We start from the raw sequence: 27,473 nt of genomic DNA on the forward strand, positions 1-27,473 counted from the left end.
GGTACAGAAGCTACAAATAGCTTTGTACCCTTCGGCATACGCAGTATAAACCTTCCATGACAGGAACTCTGCATTGTAAAGCACCTTCTTACTGAACTGTGAGATACCTTTACCCTTCTGTAAAAACTTTAAATGTACTCCAAACCAAGTATAATTACTGGAATAAAAGTAAAAGGGATAATACAGTATGGTAGTTCTTTATATTCACTTCCATAATGCTCAACATTAATTTCAATTTTGGAAGTGTTTTAGTTTTTTTTTACCTTTATGCAATGGTATGTACATGCACAGTGTTTTTGCTAAAGTCATTATCAGTGGAATAATCAATGAAGCTGATATTTGTATTTGCATAATTAAAGAGAATTCTCAACTAAGAAAGTCTAAAATGTGTTTTTTTCAGTTCCTTGTAACTGATTATCCTTATATTTCACTTTAAAGGTTTTCTTTCAAGTTATGGACAGAAACTTAGGTGATAGTTATTTTTATTAAAAAAAAAATTTAGTTGTTGATTTGGTGTTGGAAGATGACTACGCAACTCACAGCCTTCCTTAGTATTTTTCATTTTTAGTTTCAAATGAGATCATAGAAATGTTTCTCCTTCAGAATTGGGACTTCCATTTATATACTTACTGTCGTAGTCCCTTAATATGGCCATAAATTGTGTAAAAACCAAAAGAAACTCTCATGTATGTTGAAAGCCGCATTTAAAAATTCCCATTGAATCCATGTCACTAGATTCTATGGGCTATTACTGTGTGCAGACTTGTATTACAAAGTGGTACTAGCCATTAAAAACATTAGCAAAGCTGAATTTAATCACTGTTAGCTTTATAGATTAGAAACTATACTAAACTCTGTTGTGCGATTACTGCTTTCATATTTCATTATTCTAAAAACATTTTTAATTTTTACAGAACTCTGTGTGACTCCAATTTCGAAAGGAGGATTTGAAAAAGAGAAATCTGGATCATCTTCACTGATCAAATTAAGGAGGTTAAAGAGTAATCTCTTTCATCGAAGTATGACTTTTGATATTTATATTCAAATATCTTAGTTAATGCACAAGGATTATATTTTTGTTTCAATTTGTGTGCAAGATGAATGTTTAAAGAAAATTTTGATTGAAAATGTACCTCAATTTCTTGTGTATTAAGAAGATTGTAAAGTCATTAAAATTTATATTTGAGAATGTGACTCTTTCCCCAAAACGAAATTTATGATATTGCTGTTAATTAAAACTCTAAAGATCTTAAAATAAAAATTTGTGGCTGATGATAAACTGGCATGGAGTAATTATACAACTAACTTCAATTAACATTGAGCCTATTTATATATGCTTGCCATTTATGACTAGTGTTACATAATACAAGTTATAATATATAAATAACATTTCAGGGCAAACTAAATGTCAAACAATATTAATTTAAATATTTGAATGTACACTTCAAGCTATATGTTCACATGGCAGGGACATGGGCAAGATACCACCACAGTTCTCTTGTCTCATTCTGGCATGAACACCAAATCCAGCAAAACCGACCATCACTGTATGAAGTTGTATTTTCTTCAGAACAAGATCCTATACTTTTAACACTCCTCGGCCTTATTATTTTGGAAATCTGCAAATCTGAGTGTGAAGTTAAATGTTGAGCAGTAAACACATCCTTCTAAAGGCTGCTCTGTATAGGTGTGCTTGCTCCACTGTATCCCATTCTTGATCAAAGGGCTTTTATGGACCAAGCCTTCAGTGCTGCCCCCGTCCACGCTAAGGGAATAAACCTTCAGTGGGTGTGATGATACCTCGCAGCTGCTGTAGCTCCCTAAAGTTCTGTCAGCCAATCTAAACCAATCAGTCCCGAAAGAGAGACGAAAAAGGTAGGTAGTTCTAAAAGTGATTTCTTGCCAGGGTGTTTAGAGGCTCAGTTCTCTCAATTTTCTAAACCTCTTAAGTATTGGTGGGGTTTTTTTTGTAAATACTAGGGGGAAAAAAGTGAATTTATAATTTTTATATAATAAAGCTAAAAATGCAAAAATAAAAATGGTTAAACAGGAAAGTATGCAGCTGTGATTTGATTTGGCACCAATTTTTGAAAAGCTTGCCTCATGCCTATCTTTCAGGTGCATTTCTAGAAGTACCGTGATTATATAGGTCATATACAAAAATATCTGGCTTTTGCCAGTGTCTTTTGTGAAATTAAAGTTTTCATCACACAGGACTTTTAATGAGAAGGAATCTACAACATGGCATGTTTAGAATGGTTTCATGAATCAGTTGTTATTTCCATAATTAGACTGACAGATTGTTTTGTAAACAGTTCATGATGTAATGACAAATCATTGCTCCTTATTTTTGTGCGTTCTTTTTCAGATAAGAGAGTAGTGGATGCCATTGCTAACTCTGATGCTTACTTGGAGGACCTTTTTACAGATTACTATGAAAAAGCTGCGAGCACGACTGACCTCTCTACCAGCTATCTCAGAGAAGGGTCTCATATCCGAATTAATTTACTTAATAACAACATCCCCAAAGGTCCCTGTGTCCTGTGTGGAATGGGAAGTTCTAAAAGGGAAACAGTCTATGGATGCCTAGAGTGTTCTTTCAATGGACAAAAGTACGTACGACTGCATGCTGTGCCCTGTTTTGACCTCTGGCATAAGAGAGTAAAGTAACTGAGCTAGGTAAGTGCCTGTTGTTGCAGACACAGACGTAATTGTGCCACAAACTTTTCAGAATTAGTAAATATGACTCAAATTGTTGAAATGCAAAATAGTGAAAGTGCAAAGCATTTTACTATACTATTATCTTCGAATTATGTTTCACTGTCAATGACCTTTTACTTGAAAATGCCCTCATGCATTCCCTTATATCACTTTTCTTCTCTCTAGTACCTTCTCCTCTCATTATCATGATAATGAAAAATTTACTTTTAAACTGAATTTTCTTAATGTCAAAATATGTTATAGAACTTGAAGTTGTTTACACAAACTTGTTGTTAAACCCCAAACTGTTGCCTTTATCTACACTGGCCTATGATGTAAAATGAGAATATTTGTTAATAATTTAGTGTTCTCATGCATGTTTAATTGAAGTATCAGATTAAAAAACATGCTAAAACTTAGCTCAGTCTAATGTTTCATTTACAAAAGGGAACAACTAAAACTAGGGATAGGTGTTTCATTTTAGGATGCCATTACCATATGTCAACAGTTTGTTGACATTACTAGAGGTACCAGCCAGTCCACCTTCTGCACTGGGAGTTTAGGTCACAGTTGCTCTTAACTGTCTTTTACGTATTCAGAAAAAATGGCTTAGCAGAAAATGTTTGGGAAGCTTACGAAAATAACAGAACTACATCCTTCCAAAAGGACTTCAGGGGTGAAGGTCTTTAACCGGCACACCTGAACTGCAGAAAATTAAATCTGTTGAGAATATAAACACCAGAGGCCACCATGGAATTGTGTCCAACACTGGGACTGGGAGTGCTGGTGGTTAGTACACTGTTGAAGCTCTCCCCGTGCTATTTCAAATTGGGAAAACAATTAAAAAATGTTTTTCTATCTGTTAGAATGATTTTAATGATAACCCAGGTATGGAAGCTTTTTTACTTGTGCTGCCACTTTCACTGTGCACATCTGATTATTACATGTTGAAATAAATACGGCCATTGCTTTTCACATGAGAAGAGTAAGTATGTTACACAAGTACTATGACGGTATCTGCATAAGCAGAACAGTTAACAAGCCTGAAGTACTGTCTATTAACTTTTGCTACTTTGCATTTTTCCAAAGTGAGGGAAACCAGAATTATGCCCAAATAATTACTTATGTTTACATAGAGTACCTCCCATCATCTTCCACCTCCTCCAAGTAAATAATGACAGTGTAGATTTCTAACCTGGTGCTGCTGAATAAACTGGTTAACTTAGTAAAATTACTAATTCAAAGTTTAAAAATCTACCTAAAATACTGCTTTTTCATGAACACCAAGTTATTCATGTCAATATTACATCAAAGAGGTTATTTTAAGTTGGTTTAAAAACATTTGTGTTTTTATCTGGACATTCCATAGGCGGCGTTCATTTATTTTAAGGCCTTTTATAGTTAAATTTGCTGCAAACAGCAATTCCTCAAGAAGCTAGCCTAGAAGCCTGCAGAGGTTTAACAGAGTTACCTTCCTAGGATTCTGTTTTCCCCTTTACTTTACAGGGGACTAAGAAGTTATGCTCTAACTATGCCGGTGGGTACGGGAACCATTTTTGTGTGCTTGACATGAGAGAAATAACTATTTTCATGAGTAATTTACACAATGAGGAAAGAGTACTGAGCAATACTGCAGATTACGACATAACGCAGGAGCCACTAATAATAATCATGTTTTCCAATTTTATTTCTTTCTTTTGAAATATCTAACACATTTTATTAGTTAAATGTTAAAAATGACATTTTTACAGTCACCTTAAGAGATATAAAAAGATGCCACTATAAAAAAATTACAAAAAATTCTGTGACAAAGCATTATTATTTAAAATTCAGTGTCCAGAAACCAGCCAAAGATTTTTTTAATTACTTAGAGTTCATCATGCTGGTAGACATTGTACTCCTTTGCTGATATGAAACCATCTCCATCATGGTCATTCTTCTTAAATATATCAGCTAAGATTTCATCATGGACTGAGGGATGACGTTGTTTGCCATCTCTTGCAAATTCTTCTTTCAAATACTGGCTTATCTAGAAGAAAAGAAAAAAAGTCCAACAATTGTGGCTTTTACGCCAGTACTCAACAGCTGTCTTCAAGGACACCTGGGGTATATATGTAAGTTATTGTGTCTCCAGTGCAGACACATCTGAAGTTTATTTCCCAGCAATCTGAGACACACTAGTGTACTAATCAAAGTAAATTTCAACATTGCACAGTGTAGTTTGTGTAAGCATACAGAAGCTTTACATGACGAACTGCAACAGATGCAGCTCATGCAAAGATAACACTGCTGCAACTATACCTATAGTTTCACAAGTCATAGAATCATTTAGGTTGGAAAAGACCCTTAAGATCATTGAGGTCAACTGTAAACCTGACACTGCCAAGTCCACCAGTAAACCACGTCCCTAAGTGCCACGTCTACATGTCTTTTAAGCAGCTCCAGGGACGATGACTCTACCACTTCCCTGGGCAGCCTGTTCCAATGCTTGACAAACCCTCCTGATGAAGAAATTTTTGCTAATATCCAAACTAACCTCCCTCCCCCTGGCGCAGCTTGAGACTGTTTCCTCTCATCCTGTCACTAGTTACTTGGGAGAAGAGACCAACACCCACCTCGCTACAACCGCCTTTCAGGTAGCTGTAGAGAGCGATAAGGTCTCTCCCCAGCCTCCTTTGCTCAGACTGAACAAACACAGCTCCCTCAGCCACACCTCACAGGACTTGTTCTACAGAACCTTCACCAGCTTCACTGTTCTTTGGACGCGCTCCAGCAACTCTATGTCTTTCTTGTAATGAGAAATGATTTATTCCAAATTAGTTACATCACATTACCTCAAGTTCAGAGAGTTTCTTGTCACTGTCCTTGTCTATTTGATTAAATGCTTCAACACTGCGGGGTCCCTTATTTACTGCATAAAGTTCAATCTCAAAGATCAGTGTTGCATTGGGTGGAATCTTGCCCTGTGCTATGTAGAAAAGAAAAAAAAGCATTTAAGAAATCAGACATTATGGTCAGAGATCCCACATATGATAAATTCACAGGTAAAGCATCTTATTTTTTATTACAAAAGGCTGTGTTAATATTCAGATTAAACTCCAAATTTAGATATTATACAGCTAAACAGGAAGATTGTTCAGATTGTGCTAGATAAACGATTTTGAGAGAGATCTGCGAACAATGTACTTCCCTGAAACAAAATTATATTGCTCATATCAATTCAGGTACCTCTGAAAATTAAGAGATGGCTTTGTGTTAACATGAAAAGCAAGTATTTCTACAGTTCTCACTCTGTCATATAACGGCGCTTACTGAGAGATACATTCTAAGACATATGCCTTTGTTTAATATCTGCAATCTGATTTTAAATATTACAGTAATAGACCAATGCTTGTATATATTTTCTGTCTGAAGAAATGAGAAGGCACTATCAGGTTTTACCACTTACAATCAATTATTCCTATGGTTAATGGACTTCATGCAAAATAGTGTTTAAAATATGCATCTCATTAGAAAGAAGTAATAGAATGCAAGTCATCTGATTTAAGGAAAAAATAAAAAAACGAACTACCATGTTAGACTTCATTACTCCTTTGTCAAAGCATTTTCTCATATCTCCTGTAAAAATACCACTGCCTACAAACACATGTCATAGTATCATGCATCTGACAAAAAAAAGGAACCGGAGAGAGACAGTAACAAACTAATGACATCTAAAAGTAAAGCCAAAAAAGCATCAGGAAATCATGCAGTGTAAAATTAAAATGTAAACATGCAAGTTACTTCTATTCATAGCCAAAGCCAGTGAGCATGACATTGTAACCTCGAATTTTGACAGAATTTTGAGCTTGTGCCCGTTCGTCATAAACTGAAGGAAAACTAAAGAATCTGCTTTGTTTATAAACAGAAGGTAAACAAAACTATTACTTGCACTTCTCATCTAAAATATCCATAGTAAAAATGACAGATTTCAGAGTTCAAAAGATTTTAATCTTAAAGCTTTAACAATGTAGAAGTTTTACATATATCCAAATATAAATCATGGTTGATACACTACTTACAAAAGAAAGACACAACACTAGAGTTCAGTGCCAGTAGTTTACAAATATACGTACCAACAAAGGAAAGATATGTAAAGATTTAGAAAGCCACATGCATCTTTTCTAGTTCAAGATTAGGCAGGCATCTTCCCCAGCATGCAGGAATACTCTGAGACAGAGGACAGGTATGTTGTAGGAAAATAATACTTTCTTGAAGTGCTACCTAGAACAAACAGTTAACACTAGTATTAGATTTAAAGAATACACTTTTATTTGTGTTAGTGTTTTTCCTTGTGGTTATGAGACTTACTTATTGAACATTATGCTCAAGGGGAAAAATTATTCCTAGTAAACTTCACTGGCTACAATGGAACTGCATCAAAGAAAAAACTGGTGCGTGGAATTCTGACACAATACCATTACCAGACAATTATTACATAGCAGCAGCTATGCTTTCACAGAAATTACGACACCCAAGTCAGAGCTGAATTTCAGTTATCCATAACTAAGAGTGCTGAAACACTGCATAAAACCCTGACCGGAAGTTGTGTTTTTTCAAAAAAAAAGTAGCCTGCACACTTAAGCATCATAAATTCAAATCAAATTTAATGCATTGAACTGTTGCAATTGTTATGTAATGTGGTGATATTGTCCATTAACTACCCAGAATATAAACAGTCTTTTAAAGAAATGATTTCTGTTTAGATTAATTCTGTGGCATGCACTGGCTTACACTGCATTTTGCTCAGAAGACGCAGAATTTCATTAAAAGGCTAAGCAGGTAGGAGCAAAAGAATAGAAACTAAACATGAATATAATAGATTAAGACAAAAAATGCTGATAATAAGATCTTCCTGTTGCTGTCAATTTTTTGTATTATGGCAATACTTGGAAAACCAGGTGCCATGTACTGAATTCTAACGCAAACCGCGAGGCCTGGGCACAGGTCTGTGACGAGGACTACTTAAACTGCATACGAATGGGCAGGAGTAGGCTGCGCAGCTGCATTTATCACCTTCAGTGCCTCCAAAAGTAATGGAGCACAAATTCTTACGGTCATTTACGATACTGTATGTTTGAAAGGGTAAAACAGATAAAAGACAAAGTTTAGTATTAAAATATTTTTTTTTACCATATCCTTGCTGTCCATATGCTAACGATGGAGGAATGATCACTTTCCGTTTTTCTCCAGGACACATATTCATCATACCAATATCTAACCCTTTTATGACTTGTCCAACACCCAGAACGAACCATTTTGGATGACCTTCATTTTGCGTCCGACTATTAAAAAGAATTGTGAGTGGATAGCAGTGAGTTTAGCATTTTATTTTTACAGAAAAATAACTTTAAATTAGCAGTCAGTAAAAGCGTACATTAGGTTATTAAAACACAAAAAAGTTTAGAGTGCAAGAATATAAAGCATTAACACTGTTTTTCTCCTACATTTATAATTAATTCAAGGTCAAATTTTGAGACATGTAAGGGGCAGCCTCCTCTTGAAATAAAACAACCCAAGTAAAACACCTAACTTCCTACAAAACCATCCAGTCTTCCCGATCATGTATACTGTATGCTAGAAACAAGGTGCTGCTGCAGGAAGTCTGCAGGAGGAGGAGCACTGGGAGCAACTCATTGCTAGGAAGCGTAAATGTCTTCAGCAGTTCACACCACTGTGGGATGGGCTGGGATGGAGCGTGCACGGGTGTGTTGGGGGAACCTCGCTATCGTGGCTACAGCACTGTGTGCTCACCCACCGCTCTGTTCAGTTTAGATATTCAGTGCTTGAGCCAGCTTCTGGTCATATGAGGCGTCTCTAGTATGGGACTTACACTGAATGGCGACTGAGCAGCATGTAGCTCAAAAGTCAAGGGACAACAGTGCATGTGCCAAAATCAGTCACTTCAACAGGCAAAAAACCGCAAGTCAAACTGTACTGTTAAATGTAGAATTATCGTCTCTTGATTTTTCTTAAATGATACAAGTGGGGAGAACGAAGCAGGATTTTGTCTATAAGATCTGTCCAAATACAGGTAAGGAATGAGCCAGGTACCTGCAGGAAAGAAAAGACTCTTCCACAGCTCTGCACAGGTTAAGTCCTGCCTCACTACTAGGATGCACCACCACTAAAAGCAAGGCACTGTAAAAATAAAGCTTTTGCACAACAGCTTCTGTGCAAAGCAAGATAAACCAAGCTGAAGAAGCCTGCAGACAGATCAACGGGACGAAGTGAGAAAGCAAAAGCCTAAATGCTAACACTGGGGCAAAGAGAAAGGCAGCACAAACCGAGGAGGGAAGCAGTGGCAGGGAAAGGGCAGGAAGACTGCAAACCACCAGTGCAATGCGGCTGCCCCATACAACGCCAACTATGTGGAAGTGCACGCTGTACTTAAGTTTCTGTCGAAAATGGTCAGTCTGCGTCCCTGCCAGGACCTCCTCCTCCAAACCCCAGTTCTTCTGCACATACTACAGCACAGAACACGGCAGGTGAATAACACGGCGGGGGTTTTTTATCAAAGGGCTTCTCCATGCGAGGTGTGGGCTCTCAGTGACGCTCCCATTCAGCTTCCAGCTTACCTCAGCGCAGGTCCCTCTTGACCCTAGGCAAATCCTACACCCAACACTGGGCTGACGAAGAATAAAGGCTGAAATGGGGGGAAATTACTAACGGTAGTGTGTTTAGCGTGGTCCCCGTGCTGGGAGAGCAGCGGGAGCCGCTGCTCCTGACGGTGGGCAGGCTGTGCCACATACGCCGCCCGGGCCAGGGCCCACCTTCCCGCCCACTCTCCCCGGTGCCCCGCGGGCCCACCTGCAGTAAAACCTGGCTCCGTCGCTGGCCAGGTAACCGTCGTAGTGCGCGTTCAGTAGATCCCCCTTCTTGCTCTTGGGGCTGCACGCCTCCGGGAGGTGCAGCACCTCTATTTTCACCTCCTCCGCTACCGTGCCGCCTTCGGCCTGAGCCGGGGCCGCCAGCAGGGCCAGCGGCAGGAGGAGCAGGGTCAGCCCGCGGCCCATGTCGCTTCGAGGAGGCCGCCGGCGTGGCACTGTCCCTGTCGGGCTGAGGGGCGGGCAGTGGGGCCGAGCCTACGCTGCGGCGCTGTCTCAGCCTCCCCGGACGCGGGGCGGGCGGTTCTTGGGGCCGTCCCCCTCCGCTCAGGAAGTGAAAGGGACGTCAGGGAACAGTGGCGGGGGGGGGGGGGGGGGGGCTGGCGGGGGCCGGGGACGCGGCCCGGCGCGCATGGGAGATGCGGGGCGCCCCGCGGGGCGGGTGGTGCCGCCGCCGGGGCCGCCGCGGGGCCGCCGCGCCTGAGCTGAGCGGCCCCGCCTCCTCCGCGCGCGCAGGGAGCAGCGGCGGGTACGGGAGGTGAGCGCCCATCCCCGCGGCGACGGCCGCCCTTTCCCCGCGGCGGAGCAGGAGGATGCGGCACGGCGCCGGGCTCTGAGCGATGGAGGGGGTCCTATACAAGTGGACCAACTACCTGGCGGGTAGGCGGGCCGGGCCTGGGGGCGGGGGGGGTTGGCCTCGTCCGCGAGGCGCTGGTGCTGCGCTGGGGGAGATCGTTCGCCGTTTATGCTAAGAGCCGGGCCGCGGGCGGCGGAGGCTGCCGGCGCTCCTGAGGCGGGTGGCGCGCGGGCCGCCTGGAGCCGGCTCCGGGGGCTGCTCCGGGGGACGGCGAGCGGCGGCGGGCGCCAGGGCTCCGGGCGTGGGGTGGCGGCAGGCCTCTCGCCCGGGCCGGGCCCCTCCGCGCCTCCCTTGCAGCCCAGCGAGGCCCCGACAGCCCCACAGCCAAGATGCGCCCGGGCCCCGTGGTCTTCCGCTGCGGACCGGGTGGCCGAGCACCTCCCGAGGCCGGGACTGCGCCTTGCCAGGTTCCTCAGGGACTCTTGACAGGGCAGGCTGCAGGGGAACGCCGTCCCAAGCGTCTCGTTCTAACGGCCCAACTGCGGGGTTTTCCCCTCTGCCTCCGTTTTCTCTCAGCAGTAGCTTCAATTTGCAGCATAAAAAGTTTGAAGGTATGCTTTCTTGCCACTGAGGAATCATTTAGGATTGCATCTTTAAACCTTCAGTGCTAAATGTAGAAGTCTGAATTCTCTTTTAATTTGCCTTTGGAGAGCAATTTTTTTGAGTCTGTGCTCCTGTATCCTAACCTGTAAAACATATAAAAAAACTTTAGTTCTGGGTGAAGTACTCATGAAATGTATTTTTAGAAGTGCTGCGGACAGAAGTGCACCGAATGCCTGTGTTTGCCATCAGAGCTCTGGTTTTGTTTGTCTCATCCTCTGTTGTGGTAGAGATACCACCTCCCTCTGGTACCCCTCCCTAGCGATGGACAGGCGGTACTGTCAAGGTGAAACAGATTTCTCTTCTGACACTGTAAGAGGGCTGATTGTCCCTCCAGAGCAGATCAGTGTTGGATCATACACCGTGCATAATCAGGCCTCGTGTTTGCCTGCTTTGGCCATATCTTCTTTGCCCTCTCGTTCTTCAGCACTTCACCTGTGCTGTTCTGCTTCAGTGTATTCAGCTTTTCAGTGTGGAGTGGTGTGAAACTCAATTCTGAGGCTTTATAAAGTATGGGCCATATTGCAAGGATTGTGTGCACTTGCTGTGAGTTGAACTGTACAGAGCATAATCTTGCATTTTTCAGAGCAAATATGTGTCCACGTATATGGGCCTTCCGGTGGAAGAGAACACTTGTACTGTAATTAAATATATATTTGATAAGATATTTTTGTCAATTCTTCACAATAAGTGTGGAGAAAACATATACAGGAAAAATTGTGGTTATGAAAGAAATAAGGAGTACCAGTTTCTTTTCAAAATAGAATGGAGATTGTCACTTTCACTTACGTGACCAAAGATGTTACTGTAGCAAAAGGTAAAAGGTCACAGGTAATGAGCCCATGTGGTGTTTGATTTAAACTTTCCATTTAATAAGTGAATATTCAGCAGTAACTGTGAATTCTGTACTCACAATAGACTGTTAATATCAACATGCAGCTAACTTCTGCGAGAAGTCAGTAGTCCTCTAAAATAGCAAACTGCAGAACCCTTCCTTCCGTGTGTGATGGCCAAATCAGAGCATCTGCTCTTCCATTTCAAAATTTGTGTGTGTCAGGAATTCCCTACAATTTCCGGAACATAGGAGGCTAGCAAATTAAAAAAAAAAAATCTAATCGTATGAGTGAAATTTTTAGATTTTATTACCAACTTTCTTGTTACTCTACTATCTATTTTTGTAGCCAGAAATGGGCTGTAGTACTTGTTGTCATTAATGGTGGAAGCCAAGCAGCAAAGGAGCTTGTTATTGTTGATGAAGCATTGTGGAAAACATTTAGTTTCCTCCTTCATTAAAAGCAAACCAGAAAAAAAGTGCTTTTTGTTCCTCCCCTCAAATAATATATGTGTATCTAAGGATTTGTGAAATACAAATTTGTTAAATATTTTGAAAAAATGTAGGGCACCGTTTGCCCAATTTTAAATCAGAGGAGGTGGTTTTGTTCTTTAGCTTGCTTCTGTGAGGCACTTGGAGTCTTTTAAGTCCTCTGCTTCTGTTTTTTTCCAATACCAGCATAATGTGAGGCTGGAATAATCATCCACATAGGGTCGCTTTTTGTCAGAATTGGGCTGTTGAGACAGTCTGTAAGTTGGCACCTGTGCATGCACTTCAGAGAAAAGGGTAGCACAGAGTCAATGTTTTGCAACGAAGTGTAGCAGGACAAAAAAAAAATTAGTGCATTTCTGAGCTGCATTTTACAGGACAGGGTCTTCAGTATGGTCATTTCGTGAGTGTTTGCATATTTTTGAGTGCAAGTGGTGATGTACACACACAACTTGAAATATTTTCTATGGGAGTTGGTATCCCTCAATGTTTGTACTTTTTTTTCGTTCTGGTTTTATATCGGTGTGAATCTGCTTATTTGAAAGACACAGATGCTTACCATTATAGCTAATAACATGTAATTTTGAAAAAATTTATTATTTCCTTATCATGGAATTGTGACATGACTTAATGGGGCCTGGTCTTGCACTTCTTGAATTAGGTTAAAACTTTTAATGACTTAATGTGAGTAATATGAAGCCTTTAGCAGATTTTCTGGAGTCTGGTACCTGGTGAAGCCTCCTGTGTTGTAATATACTCCTGCTGGATAGCTGCAGCTTGCTCTGTTGTAATGGCAGTGGGTAAGCGCCATGGACCACACCGTCGTATTGCCCAATATGTGGAGTTCTTGGCCATGCAGTTATTGCCATTCCAAACCCTAAGCCAAGCAGGAAGTTAAAGTTTGGTGTTGAGCGGTAAAACAGAGGGATAATCTGTTCCTGTTGTACAGCTGACCCAGACTGTAATGGACCAGTGCAATTGTTATGCTCTACTGGAATATTTTAGTTCTATGTCATTTTTAGAAACAAAGGTGATTTACTAGGCAAAATGGTTTGCATTTAATAGTGTTAGAAATTAGGGCACCTATTCCAATGAGCGTTGAGTTTTATGGAAATAGCTGTTAAAAAAAGAAAAAGAAAAAAAGGAGAGAGGAAAAAAAAAGAACTGCTAATATACGTTAGTCCAAGAGGGCCCGTGACAATAGTTTACACTGTGGTGTAATGCTGCATAGAGTTCTCGCAGATATTTGCAACTATGCGTAAACTGCATTATTCTGTAGATGTAGTGAAGTCAGAGGTCATTATATAATTTTGCTAATGCAAAGCTGGTGAAAAGCTTAGTAGAGCAGCTAATGTATGCTGTCCTCACAAATACACCTAAGAGTATAAGCCATGTCTCAGTTCCCTGCACAATGCCTGACATTAAATTGTTGTTGAACAGTGGAGCTGGGCTACTTTCAGAGAAAACGGTGTGTCAAAGTTAAGTGTGAAATACAAAGTTTTCACTGAAATGTAGTAGGCAGAGGAGACTATAGCATAGTAGTTGGTGACATCAGTCATTTATTTGTATCTTACAAATAAGATCCTACAATCTTAACAAAGTCTGCCTGAAAAATATGCTTGAATGAAAATGGTTCTTCAGAGGTATTCTGTGCTGGCTAAATTAAAATTTAATTTTGCTCTAGAATGGAATATAGTGAAAACTGACATACTGCTGATCTCGCACCCAAAAACTGTGGGCGTGCAATATCCACACAATACTAGTCTGGTTATAGCGTGGCTCTGATCTTCAGACTACGCAGGTTGCTTACTTCCAGATGTGTTTCAAGAATAGTTTAATGACTGCAGTTTTTATACAAGTCTTAACAGCCAGAGAACTGAATTTGATTTGCAATTTAGTGATTAGACTAAACTTTCTTTTTCATGTTTTTGATCTTGGTAGGTTGGCAGCCTCGGTGGTTTGTTTTAGACAATGGGATATTGTCATACTACGATTCACAGGATGATGTTTGCAAAGGCAGCAAAGGAAGTATAAAGATGGCTGTGTGTGAAATAAAAGGTAAGAATTAATAGATTTCTACTTGAGGAAATTTTAGCTGCCAGGGAAATAGAAAGATCGCCCAACATACACTTTGCATCATGAGTTTTTCCTCTTCTGTTTTTGTTGATCGGTACTCCAATGTGACTGCTTCATAGTTCACAAATAATAACAAATGTGAATTGTGAAGTGGTGACAAAGAAAAAATGTTTTTCACAGTTAGAGCTCTGTTTTGAGATTTAGAACCCACTACATATTCCTTCTTGCTGTAAACAGTTGTGTGCATGTGGCTTATTCTTGAAGTCACCTCGGCTAGTTATTTAGTTCTGCTGCTTTTCCCACTTACAACCAGGGATAAGAGACTGAATCGTGAATGCTAGTTTTTCAGAAGAGCAATAGCAGTGACCCAGAAGGAGAGATTCTTATAAACTGGCAGTGTTTAGTCTTTTGTTTTCCTGAGTTATTTTTACTTTTGTCTCTGCTAGCAGCTGCCCACATGTATAGGTGATGGATATATTAGAGTTAGTAACTGAACTGTTACTGTCTGACTGTGAGTTTAGCTTTTAGTGTATTTTAAGCTGTAGGTCAACATCCTTGGCTGATAGCAAAGTGTTATGGTTTGGCTTCGGCCGGCAACAAAAGCGCCACACGGTCGCCCCTCCCCCCGCCGGGGTGCAGAGGAGAATGGAACGAAACAGGCAGAAACTGGTGGGTCGGGATAAGGGCAGTTTAACAGAACAGCAAACAAAGGGAACAGGAACAACAATGATACAGATAAGGGGAATACATAACACAAACCGCACAACCCAGAGAGCCGATTCTCCCGGACCGAACCGGCGCTGCGCGCTCCCGAGCAGCGAGTGAATTCCCGCCGCCCAGCTCCCCCCCACCGGAACCCAGCATGATGGCACGTGGTATGGAATACCCGGCTCTGTTTGGCCAGGTGGGGTCAGCCCGCCTGGCTGTGCCCCATCCTGGATTCTGGTGAAAATTAACCCTGTCCTGGCCAAACCCAGGACACAAGGCATTGTCTAACTCTCCATTGCTTGCAACTCTTGACCTCTTTCCATATACCCACAGATGACTGGGCTTGTGGTGTAGGTACTTCTGTATTAAAAAGTGGGACTTCCTTATTTTACATGGGCTACCAAGTACTTTTCATGTGGTAACTCTTTTTTGTTACTGTTTCTTTGGTGTAGATGAAATCAGTGATGTAAAGTGGAAGATCCCATTTTTTGGCCATTCCAGTTGTTCATTTTGCTTGTCATCTTGTTCTTTTGGTGAAGGAAAGATAATAGTTGAAATCTGAATTTGATGCAGTCTCCTGCATCCGTGGCTAGTGGATCTGGAGGAACTGTGGTTGGTATCATGAAATCAGCAGAATATTCAGTTAAAGATGTAGTATTGAATGTAAGAAACTCTAAACAAATTGCGCTTCGGTTCTGGGTTCTAGGACTCTGCAACCTGAAACCAGATTTCATCTAGAAGGGAGATTATTTCAGTTTTTAGCCTAGTACTCCTTAAATACTCACCCTTGCAACAAAACTCTTCAGTTTCCCAGGTTTGGAATGCAACAGTTATTAGATTGATACGCAGTGTATTGCAGAAAGGGAGCCCCATTGTACCTGAGTCTGGCCACTGTTTGGTGTCTCGTGTTCCTACGGGTAGGCTTGAAGGCATGCTGGGAGCAGCTTTGGGCTTTTTATTATTTAGCATTATTTATATCTATAACATTATTATTATTATTATATATTATTTAATAAATAATTGTTACTGAGTTGAGGGGGTTTGTTGTTTTTGTTTGTTTGTTTGTTTTCTCTGCTGTCATAAGTTCATGCAACAGACAACACAAGAATGGAGCTGATCATCCCTGGGGAACAGCATTTCTACATGAAAGCAGTTAATGCAGCCGAAAGGCAAAGGTGGCTGGTGGCACTGGGGAGTGCAAAAGCCTGTTTAGCAGATACCAGAACAAAAAAAGAAAAAGGTATGTGTGTTGCCTTGAGCATATGCAATCTTACCACTTTTTCAAACGCTTGTTTTCAGATGATGATAGTGCAAATATTGTGGTAGAAAGTCAGTTTTATTGTCTTTAAATATAAATTGTAGTTATTTCTAGTCATCTACAAGGTAAATTCCCACTTGACATTTGAATCAGAGGTTACCTCCATTGATCTATTCTATTTTAAGAAGCTGAAATACCAGCAACTTATTGTCATTTCAAGAACAAACATACTGTTTGTCGCTGTTGTGAAGCTATTTCATTTCTGCTGTTTTGATTCTTTATAGTTACTGTTGTTTTTTCCAGAATTTTTCTTGGATTGCTTAATGTAACCATTTCCAGCCACTCTGAGCATAAATTTCATCCACTAATTTTTTTCTACGTTACATTGCAGCTAAGAAAGATTTGAACTTTATCTTTCCTAGTAATGTGCCTCTTTTTTAATGGTCATTAAATTTGTATCAGTTATCCAAAAGTACAAACTATTGTATACTGGAAGTAGAGTTCTTGACTCAGCAGATTTCAATTTTCCTGAAAACTAAGTGAAAGCTTAAGCGAATTTTTAAATTTAAAAGAAAAGTGCTTAAAAATTAAAATGTGTACATACATTGTATGCATTAAATTGTTATTTCCTTTATTTTTTATAGAAATAAGTGAGACCAATGAATCTCTTAAAACCAAAATGTCTGAACTTCGTCTCTACTGTGATCTTTTAATGCAGCAAGTTCATACAATACAAGAATTTGTTCACCATGATGAGACACACTCTCCTCCCAGCATTGAGGTACGGAATTTCTAGAATGCCCTTGGAGAACGTGATTGCATAATACACCTCAAGTTTTTGTTGACATCTTTTGCCTCTTTCATCTCCCTAATGTTGGGAGATTTAACCTAATATCAATTTTTGAGTTCTTGTGTGTATATGATGCTAACAGTGATTATATATGCATAAAGTACCTGGATGATTTAACTGAAATTGTAACATGCATTAGGAAGCAATTGTGTTATTGAGTTATTTGGTTAAAAGGGTGGAAGAGCTGCCATATGATTTATGCAATAATTTGTCTTGTTTTGGATCTCTGTTACAGGCAGAGTAGTTGAAACAATCTTGTTTGTCCATTATTTCTTTGTGTAGGAGAGTATTCCATTTTGTTGTCAGTGAGAGCTAGTGTTACAGGTACTGGAAACTCGGAGTGCAGAAAAGTCTCTGAATATGCACAAATGAAATTATTCTACTATTTCTGCTTTTGAATGAAAGTTAGTACTGGAAATTATGAATGGCTTCATTCTTTATGTTCTTGAGCAGGGTGTGGACAATATTGTTGTCCACTTAGGGCAAAGCAAGGGGCTGACACTTCATCTGAACACAAGGAATTGTTGTCAGCTCACAGCAAGGTGAAACTGGCCTGCAGGCTCCTTGCAGTGGAGCAATAAAGCTGTTCCCACATTCTGCTGCAGTTCATTTGCTTTGCTGAATGACCTTGTGATACCGGTTAGTCACTCTGAGACAAGCTTTGTGGTAAAAATGTTACAGCGTTGTTGGCTGATACCCTAACAAAAATTCAGATGTCGGAAAGAAATGACAATGCTGTCACATTTGTTTGCTTAAATTAACCTCATTGGAAGGTGTACATTTGATTAAATAAAATGGGAAATGGAAGTTCTTAGTGCTAATGAGGGAAATCAATGTGTGGGAGAGTGGGGGTGGGGAGAGTTGTATTTGCATCTTTTAATATTTGTTCGTGCTTACGCTTGTGCTTTCATTTATTTTCAGAACATGAATGAAGCCTCTTCCTTGCTGAGTGCCACATGTAATACATTTATCACAACACTTGAAGAATGTGTGAAGATCGCTAATGCCAAGTTTAAGCCAGAAATGTTCCAGCTGCCTCACCCTGATCCTTTAGTTTCTCCTGTGTCACCATCGCCTGTCCAAATGGTTTAGATATTTTGAAATACTATTTTTTCTAAATGTCATGTTGTTGATTGGATGGAGGGAAGAATGGCAGAAGGCTATGCTATTGCTATGATGTCAACAGCTGAGATCTAGATTCTGTTATGATCAGTACTAGCCCTAGATATAAACCAATAATGTCTTCTTGGTCATATGTATAGATTCCAACGTGAGCTGTATTGTGGGATTTTGTTGTGGGAGTCCCTTTCTTTGCACTTGGATCGCTTGTCTCTTTATCTTCAATCAATTTACTTACAAAGCTGATAGTTACTGATCTAAATTAATAGCTTTGATATGTATAGAGATTTGACAGTGATATCTGAAGAACTGCAAGGAATCAAGAGGCAGGATTTGACTTTATTGTGTAATGGCGAATTTAAGCTGGTATTTGGTAGAGGAAAAATGTCTTGTTATTTCTGCATAGCATAGCAATTAACAAATGGCTCTAGGAGTAACTTTGGAGAGGGAGAGAGAGAGAGAGAATGAATTCCATAGAAATTAGGTAGCATTTTTTGTAGTAAACTATTTCCTGTGTGAATGCTATAAAACTTTTAATATTGATGGCAATTCATTTGTTTTCATACAGTTAAATCAGATTTTTTTAGTTAGAATGGTTGCTTTTAATTAAAAAAAAAAAGAAAGATTGCCCTGTCTCTTTGTAGAGACTGTAAATAAAAAGAAACAACAAACCTTATTTGTATAAGTAACCTGTGACATGTTTGGTGTGGTTTGTTGTTTGTTTGTTTTTGTTTTTTCCTTAGATGAAGCGTTCCATTAGCCACCCTGGTCCTTGCTATTCGGAAAGGTAATTTTCTATTTTGTTAAGCTTTTTTCTTACATCTCAAAAAACTTCCCTGAACCTGCTAGCATTAAAATCAAAATGTGAGAAGAATTGTTCACTTGTGGCGGGAGGAAACTTGAACAGCATAAGTTGATCTAATTTTGAAAAATAAGGGGGTAGATTACCAGTGTTGGTGGCAAATAATGCAGCTGCTGTCTCTAATACACTATAAAAATTTCTGCGTGCAAATGACTTACTCTAATTTCATGAACTTGTCAGACATAGAGCTTGAAATGCTAACATTCTTTTTCTGTCAGTATTTCAGATTCTTGAGGTATTTTCTTCTGCATGCAAAGATTATATTACATTTTTATTTTCATTTCCAGGCTTTATAATTGTGAAAATTAAGAATATTCTGTTGACTGCCATTTTTAGTATAGTGAAAAACATTGATACTAACAGTTTGAGCACCAAAATTATTTTAAAGTACAGTAAGTTTGTGTGGGTTGCTGCAGATTTTGCTTACTAATAGATTTCATTTCTTTTATAGGAATAATCACTCTGTAAAAGAGCCAATTTCATCCCTTCACCGATTTTCACAGTGGCGCAGAAGAACTTATTCGCATACAGAATGTTGCAGTGATACACCCTTTGAAGTTTCGCAGAGTAAGTTTGGAAAAGGGGTGGTTTTCTTTTGAATCTTTCTGTACTATTTATTACCGTGTTTACAGCAGCTGTTCTAGTGGTGATATCAGCAGGAGGAGAAATGTTTTCTTAGTTACGAAAGTTTTGGTTGTAAGATTCCTGTATTATAAATTAGAGCACTTGTGTAGTTTGTTATGTGGCTGACTTGCTGGCTTTCATTTGTATTGAATAGGATCTCACAGCTGGAGTAGTTGTACTGAAATCAGTGCAACTACTGGCAAGGTAAAATAGAGGCATAACCAGAAAAGGGATGTTTGTACTAATAGAATCTTACATGAATGATGGTCATGTGGAATACTGTTGTTTGCCACCTGCTTGTTGTCACCAAAACAAATTACTCTTTCTGTGACCCTTGTGAGTGGCGGATGGTGATTTCCACCCAGTGCATTGCAGAAAAATAGTTAATTTCAGTGGCTGCTTGCCCTTTGTAGAGCACAGCACTGTTCTGAAAGAGTGCAGCCTTGCCAATAATAAACAAAATCAACCCCCAAAATTATGTCATAATCAGAATGTTACTCCCTCATGATTAGATGGGCCTATTGAGTGAGTAGCCAGTTCTTCTGTGGTTTTTCCTTTTAAATGTTGCTGTCATTTTGACTCCATCCTAACTCCTCTCAGGGAGACCTTAACTTGACTAGTTCTTCTTGACTACTACTGGTTTAGTCTTGCTTCCTTTCAGAGTGCCTAGTGCCTCACTTGGATTGAAAAAACCTGAGGCCTTTGCATTGCTGAAAGCCCGTGTAAGCACAAAGAGGTACTAATGCTTTACATTCTATCATGAAGCAAGTATTCTCACCTCTGCACCATTTCCTTGCTTCTCTGATGCTCACATGTTGCAGGGTGACCACTGCTTTCACCTCACTCATCTGCCACCAGCGCAGGGTATGCCAGCATGTATCCCAAACTAATAAACTTAGTTCAGATTCTTTTGTGAGTCTCATTGCTAACGTAGGTGCACATCAGTCTAGCTTTCTATAATGCAGGGTTTTTGTTCTTACCATCTGGACCTGCTGGTGTTCGTTACCCAGTGTGACTCTTTTCACGACTGCTGAGAAGTGTCTTTGTCTTGTGTGTTTCTGCTAATACCATTTTTTTTGGGTTCCTTACTATGTAGCTTTAGTTTCTAGTTCAGTTTCTCTGGGTTTTTTTTTTGTTTTGTTTTCTTCTACTTTGTTAGGAGCTCCCTCTGCTACCTTCCAGTTACCTTCGTTCTTTCTCTTTCCTGTCAGGTAGCCTAGCAATACCCAACTTGCAGTAAGTCATCCATTTCATTTTAAGCATTTAATTAAAACATTTTCTATTATTATCAATTCATCAGTTCTGTAAACAAAAAAAAAGTTCATGTGTTCGTCATACAGAATATGTCTGCACCTGACACATTTCTGTCCTTCATGTTGTAAAAATCATTGTCTGTTCATATCAATTATCCTTGGATGGATTGAAATCTTTTGGGAGAAGTCCAGAGTAATTATGATTCTGATTGCTTATGTATAGAAAATAGTTAGCAAATAGAATAACTGACAGATTGGATGAGTGTTTTTGGGCTTGAAAATTAAATACTGACTGGTATATTCATAGGATCTGCTCACTGTTCAAGAAGTGCTGTCAATGGAGATCTGGTATCATCAACCATTCTTGAAGAAAGTAGATCAGTATCAAAGGAAGGATCTGTACTGGGAGAGACTCTTTCATCCTTTTCTTCCTGAAGAACCTGAAAGTATTCAATTTTCTATAAATAATGCTATGCAAAGGCTGCTGTAATTATACTATTGTTATAGGAAGTAGTGATTTCCCTTTTTAGAAGGGTTTCTCTGCACTTTATAGAATAACATAAAAACTATCTTTGAAGTGTATTTTATCTTTGTATAGTTTATTTGTAAGAGTATTTTCCTAATATTTCACAGTTTGAATGTGCATTTTTTGGAACAAATGATGGCTTAACAGATAAGCATCCACATTTGTAAATGTAGCTCTTTTTAAAAAGTGTGAAGGTTTGACTGATACATTAGTAAACCTGCAGGTTATGAACTTCAGCAAAAAGGTTTCATTTTTGGGGGGAGAAAATGCAACTTGTGCCATGGGCCTCTTGGTCATTTGTACCAGGTCATCCACCAGGAGCTGTGATTAGCCCTGCAGTGGCTTTTTTGCCTGTGTAAGGGCTGTGGGAAAGGGCACTAATGGGTCTACTCTAGCAGCTTGACGGTAATTGACATTGCCTTCTTTAAAAACACAATGATATACATAATCCGGTCCTTATTTTTAGCCAATGAAAGTAGAAATATTGAGTGTATTTTTCTAAACAAATGTATAAAAATAACTTCATATGAAGCATTTGTACCAAACATTGGATATTTAATAATTTTTATTTATTTATTCTTTTTTGCATCAAAAATTTCTACCTACTTTCACTACTAAAGATCTAAAGATCTACTAAAGGCTTCAAAATGTGCATAAATTGTGTCTGGGGTGTGCAGCATCACAAGCAGCTAACGCAGCACTGTTAAGATTTAATCTGCTCACTTAAGATGTGTTTTTAGCAAAGTATTATAGAAGCAAGAGCTGAAATATTAAGACCATTAAGCTGCTGTTGTAATGAATATTTGTATCTATACATATTTTATTTATGATATATTTATATAAAAGGGAGCTTCTGTTTTTGTGACTTCTTTATATCATTTGAGGATGATATATACCAGGAGGTGGATTCTGCTCTCAGTTACATCAGCTTGAATTTGCGTTAACTGTAAGTGAGATCAGAGTTTGACTCTCTTAATTAATGATTAATACCGTATAACAGTGCCTGCTAGGACCTTGGTCCATAAGGTTGTTAGTGTTAGCATTGTAAGCTTTTGGGGATTTTTTGGGTATTCATTTAGGGATAAACTTGGTCTATAAAGTCTTAGCTGTAGAGCACTTTAAGCAAGCCATTTACTGCTTTTAATTTACAAAGTTGTTAAATACATGTACAGGGTATTTTGCACTCAAGCACATACCAAAATCTGTTTTTATAATCAAATCTTCTTTAATTTGGTTTAACTAGTCTTCCTTTTGTGTATATGAATAATTTGGTGTTTTTGAAGCAGGCTGAAAAGGACAGATGGGGATGGAGTGGAAGCTTTCCTTGTAAATTTCTGGAACGTTGACTTATCTAAATCAAAATAGGTCCAAATGTTGAGGGAAAACATATGAGCTGTTGCCCATATATAAAATACCAGTTTATAAACCATTATGTCAAGGTCAAAGGGAATGGAGTGGTTCGTACAAGTGAAGTTATTTGTGGATACCAGCTCAGAGCTGTCATTTGTGCTCAGTTCTGTCAGTTTTCATGCAACTAGCATTTGCATATGCGTATCAGCCACACACATGCTTGTACATTTTTTTCTGAATGTTTGCTTTAATGTGTTCTGTATGACACTTATGACAATTGTAAAAATAAGTATTAAAAAAGATGTTCGGAGAAGTAAACTACATATTGCAGTAGAGTGCTATCTTGAATCATATGCTGTCTTAGAGCTGCTTTTTGAAATTTCACTGAGGTTTCTGCCAGCTTGTACAGTGTTAAGTACATGTCACATTAACAAATGTCTTTCTGGCTTTCAACTACTACAGAGAAAGTAGTTTGGACTCCACATTGTGCGAAAAAAAATGGGACTGATCAGTGCATGTAGTAGTAAATAATAATTTTAAATCCTGCCACAGATAGGATTGTTTAGACAAAAGTTGTAATGATTAGATTCAAGCACAAAATTTGCATATAACTACTTGAGCGCTGTCTTGGGTTTCTCCATGTCACTAAAGGTGGCTTGATGGCTTTTATATATGTAACATGTTCCTGCTAAAGTTAAATCAGTATTTTTATATATACCTGTGCCAAACTCTGAGGCAAAAATCCTAAAATGTGTTTCAGTTAAATTGGTGAAGATGATACGCCATCATACTTTTGGCATCTGGAGCTAAGAAGTAAGTTTTGAAAATGATACTTAGCTGGCTGAATCACAATGATCCATGTGTGGTAAGACTGAAAAAAAATCTGGATGCTCTTAGATTTTCATATCCAAGTTTAGGGGAGAGGTTATCAGGAGTGCCTCATTGTATTATTAGTCTGTCTGGTGGAGGGTGGAGCTGAACCTCAACATAGAATGTGTAATTAGTACTTCTAGTTTCGATCTTAGTTGCTTCTGAGGAGATCGATCTGAAACCAACTCAATTTTTAAAATAGTGTTTATCACTTAAAGAATGTAAGCAGACTACATATATTTAGTTGAAAAGTGATAATTTCTAGTTACTGAGTTATATCTCTAAAGTCTCCATCATCCGATAATTAGAAATGTGATGTGCTTAAATGGCTTAGCAGCTTGTACTATAAAGAATTAATGATCAGGCACTCAATGATTTGGAGATTTGTAAGTACTGAGATTACAATGTTCGAGGGCTTTAAACTTCCGAAAATTAACGCTTCTGTTTCTTTCCACTTAGTGTGTAGTAAGTTAGCTTCACTTTTTTAAATTCCTCATTCTCCCCACCCCCTGAGAAAGCAATCTTTGGGGTAGGAATACTTCAGAGGTTGTTTCTGCATAGGGAAATTGTACTTAATTTATTTAAAAATTGAAATCACAACTATTTGTGTTAAGATTATTTTCACAAACTATAAACTTGTTTTGCTTGTTATACCACCATCCGTTTATTGTAGTGTAGCTGTTGTTCCTGCTGGTGCAAGTTAAGACCTTTTTGAAGGGGTAGAATACCTGAATGGAGGACATGTCTTTGTCTGAAAACTAACTGTTTTTTTCAGATGTTCCTCATTTTCCTGCTTTAAAAGAGTTAATGTGAAACCTGCCTGTTACAGGTATTTCTTTACTGACTGCTTTGAGGGCTGAAGCTAACAGTTCCAGATCTGGATCGAGAAGAGAAAGTTACTGCTTATGGAGGGTTTATGTAGAACCTGGGTGCCCAGATCCACAGTTGCCATCCTGAAGATCTCTGCTGTTTGACACTGAAGTTACAGATCTTACATTTTTATTTTACTTGTAAAGCTCCCCACATGCCTGTCACTGTGTCTGTACATGCTTAGAATTGTCTTGGAAGGATGTGGCCCTTAGCAGCTAACTGAAGCGGTGAGGTAAGGTTGGGAAACTAGGCATTCTTCTGCCCAGCAGCAGGGGGACCAGTGCTTCGCTATTTAGCAAAGGATGACTGACACACTAACATGATCAAGCTTACACAAAGATAAGAGTAACATCCTGCACTTCAAAACGTGCTGAAAGAAACCCTTTACCTCTGCTCTTCCCCCTGTGTACGTACAGTAGTGATGAGAAGGTGTTGTTTAGGAATTTAGTGTACTTTACTTAGGATTTGGTATTTAAGTCTGGATGAACAATCCAGAGTGTTGCTTGGCAGGTGAATAACATAAGAAAGGAGTCAGACTTTCCCAGCTCTGCTGTCTGGTGCTGCCTTCTTCATGGCAGGACATCATCATCATGGCTATTTGTGCACCAATACACATAGGTACTCCCATAGCCATATCCTGACTGCTCTAACTAGCATGCATAGGGGAGAGAAGGCTGAAGATGAGGGCACTGCTGTGTCTTATGGCTGTGTTTAAAAAAAAAAAAAAGAGGCGGGCCTCCTTCAGCTTTTTCAAAGGGAAGGGTAAATGGGCATCTCCAAGGCTCTTAATTATAGATGTCAAAGGTAATACTTTAAATCCTGTTGAGAGACAGGATTTAAGAGTGTCTCCTTTTCCCTGTGTTTCATATTCTCTTGTGATAAATATTGCTTTGGCTACTTCTGTACCTTCCTCTGTAGGCTGCCTAGGCTTTTTCCACAAAATTTGGGTTACAGTGGCAGAAGCAGGTCATAATTACCTTACATGGGTCTGACTTATTTTTCTACACACTGGCTGTTATTTTCTGACATGTCAGAGTACTTTGTCAGCCTTTTCCTTTGTACCGCTGCTATGGCATGTTCCAGTGTGGGAATGACTGATTTATTTTTGAATGTGTTATGCTTTGGGTTTTTTTTTTTCAATAGACATTAAGTATTTTGATTACTAATTTTTTTTTTTAAATACAAGCTCTAGAATATTCACATCTTCAAAAAGGGGGAAGGAAAAAAATGCCCAACAAGCGAATAAGTTTCAATATTTTATCAGAGACATGAGGTTTTTGTTTTCTGGTCATTTAATTTTCTCCCCTTGGAAGGAAAAGTCATTGAAACTGGAGGCAATGGTAAAAATTGAAATGCAATGTTAAGACTAGGGTTTCTTGTCTGCTAGTGGTAAAATTAATGTCTTATGTTACTATGGTTGTCCAGCATCACAGTTATTTTTCTTAGGCTGCCAAATAGAAAATGTTGGTAGAGAATGTATAGTCCTGTAGTAGAATTTATACAACAGCTCACGGAACTTTGCTATAACAGTTTTTCCTTACGCATCAGGACCCAAGAAACATGAAGTCCAAATGCCTTCACACACACATCAGTGGTAGGATATTTTTCTGAACTTGGTCCTGTAGTGTAATAGACTATCTTTAGAGAGGGCAAATGTCAGCTTGTACAGTTAAAAATCCCAATATTCGACCTGAATATAATAAGCAAAAATTTGCTTGTTTCATGTTTATTTTTTATCCAGAGACTGCTTAATCTGTTGTTTTGGAAAAATGTTCCTGTTTAGGGATGTGTTCTGTGACACTGAATATTGAAGCTTTAGGTTGTGACTATATCAGTGTCACGCTATATTAGCGTTTGCTTAGCAGTGTTGTGAAAAAACACTGGCTCAGCAGGTTGGCATGTAAAGTTATCTGTTAAAGCTGTGCTTCAGCAAAGCCTGTAAGTACTTTAAATCCTATTTTTAGGCATGTGAGTGACTCATCTGCTTAAAGTTAGGTGTACTTGCTTAAGTACTGTGTAGAACTGGGCCAGAGAGGTACAGGCAGACTGAACTTGGTTTCGCTGCCACACCAGTATGTCTAGACTCAGCAGAGGCCATGGAAGACTGAAATTTCCGGTAAAGTTTGTGGAGAAGAGTACATGCTTAAATCTACAGAGGCTGTCTGTCACTGTTACTTTTCTGCTGAGATGACCGACTTGTGCATTTTTAGTGTTAAGTTTTTTATGTGCCTGTGTACACAAGTTGTTGGTTAAACAAGACTGTACCTGGGTATTTTTGTGTCTTGTATAGAGTTTGTTGGATTTTTTTAAACATCTAATGGAATTAGAATGAGACGCTTTCTTGAAGTTTTTTTCTTTCTTTGAGTGCTTTAAAGATTAAAATAAATGGCCTTTTTTAACTTCATTTTTATTATTCTTTTTTACTTTCCTCCCTAAGGAAAAAATACCATGCATTCTTAAACTCTTTCATCTTTATTATTGTTTCCAAATGTTCCTGGTTCCATCACTTGAAAAAGTCTGGATCTTGTCCTGACCCAAAACTTAGCTCTTCTGAAACCCTTATTTTTATTTTAGTCCTTATTTCATCCCCTTTTATTATCTTTCCTGCGTCATTTGGATAGCTAGTGGTTGATGGTATTTAGGTTTCTAGGAAATAAAAAAAAAAAATTCTGCTCTATAGTGGGTCCTTTTGGAATAGTTTTTTTAAACATACTGGCTGCTTTACTACTTGTGATGAACTTGAGCTGTTTTTTTAGTAGTAGTAGTATGGTGGAAGTCATAGTGATGCGTGGTGTTGCTAACTAATGCTCCTGTTCCACTTCAGAGAATTTTACAGCCTCTGAAGCAGTGTTGCGTTGCTATGAGTGTATTTGTTCTCAAGCTCTTTCTACTGACCAGGGTGAATTCTAGAAGCAGAATTGCTCCTTTTCCCAGTTGTGACCTGCCTGCACGGGGTTTGTGATTCCTTCCCCCCTCCCCCCCG

General features: G+C 39.1%; 3 protein-coding genes across 6 annotated transcripts in view; 2 read left to right on the forward strand and 1 right to left on the reverse strand.

Moving 5' to 3' along the window:
* The window catches only part of LOC104329019 (oxysterol-binding protein-related protein 6), a 136,267-nt gene extending 133,227 nt beyond the window's left edge, over positions 1-3,040 (forward strand). The window contains 2 exon segments of the mRNA XM_075429951.1: positions 915-1,019; positions 2,369-3,040. Coding sequence (XP_075286066.1) covers positions 915-1,019; positions 2,369-2,670 — 407 coding nt within the window. The 3' untranslated portion in view covers positions 2,671-3,040.
* Positions 3,041-4,416: 1,376 nt separating this feature from the next.
* On the reverse strand, positions 4,417-9,799 carry FKBP7 (FKBP prolyl isomerase 7). Its single transcript, XM_075430228.1, has 4 exons — positions 9,550-9,799; positions 7,873-8,024; positions 5,535-5,668; positions 4,417-4,729 (listed from the first exon to the last, which is right to left on the reverse strand). The coding sequence occupies exons 1-4, from the start codon at positions 9,753-9,755 to the stop codon at positions 4,568-4,570; spliced, it is 654 nt and encodes a 217-aa protein (XP_075286343.1). The 5' UTR covers positions 9,756-9,799; the 3' UTR covers positions 4,417-4,567.
* Positions 9,800-10,029: 230 nt separating this feature from the next.
* PLEKHA3 (pleckstrin homology domain containing A3) lies at positions 10,030-27,377 on the forward strand. 4 transcript variants are annotated; one of them, XR_012765007.1, is made up of 10 exons: positions 10,030-10,226; positions 14,066-14,182; positions 15,993-16,148; positions 16,811-16,947; positions 17,938-18,102; positions 18,879-18,922; positions 19,449-19,564; positions 21,182-21,320; positions 23,511-23,563; positions 24,450-27,373. XR_012765007.1 is itself a non-coding variant. In XM_075430126.1 (9 exons), exons 1-8 carry the CDS (start codon positions 10,187-10,189, stop codon positions 21,307-21,309), a joined length of 903 nt encoding a protein of 300 aa, XP_075286241.1. In that variant the 5' UTR covers positions 10,030-10,186; the 3' UTR covers positions 21,310-21,320; positions 23,511-27,377. The 4 variants fall into 4 exon arrangements, 3 of the variants coding, with proteins under 3 accessions (XP_075286241.1, XP_075286242.1, XP_075286240.1); XM_075430126.1 differs by having other exon boundaries at positions 23,511-27,377; XM_075430127.1 differs by lacking the exon at positions 23,511-23,563 and having other exon boundaries at positions 24,450-27,372.
* The last annotated feature ends 96 nt before the right edge of the window (positions 27,378-27,473 follow it).

This window comes from Opisthocomus hoazin, chromosome 9 (genome assembly GCF_030867145.1).
Source record: "Opisthocomus hoazin isolate bOpiHoa1 chromosome 9, bOpiHoa1.hap1, whole genome shotgun sequence".
Lineage (NCBI taxonomy): Eukaryota > Metazoa > Chordata > Aves > Opisthocomiformes > Opisthocomidae > Opisthocomus > Opisthocomus hoazin.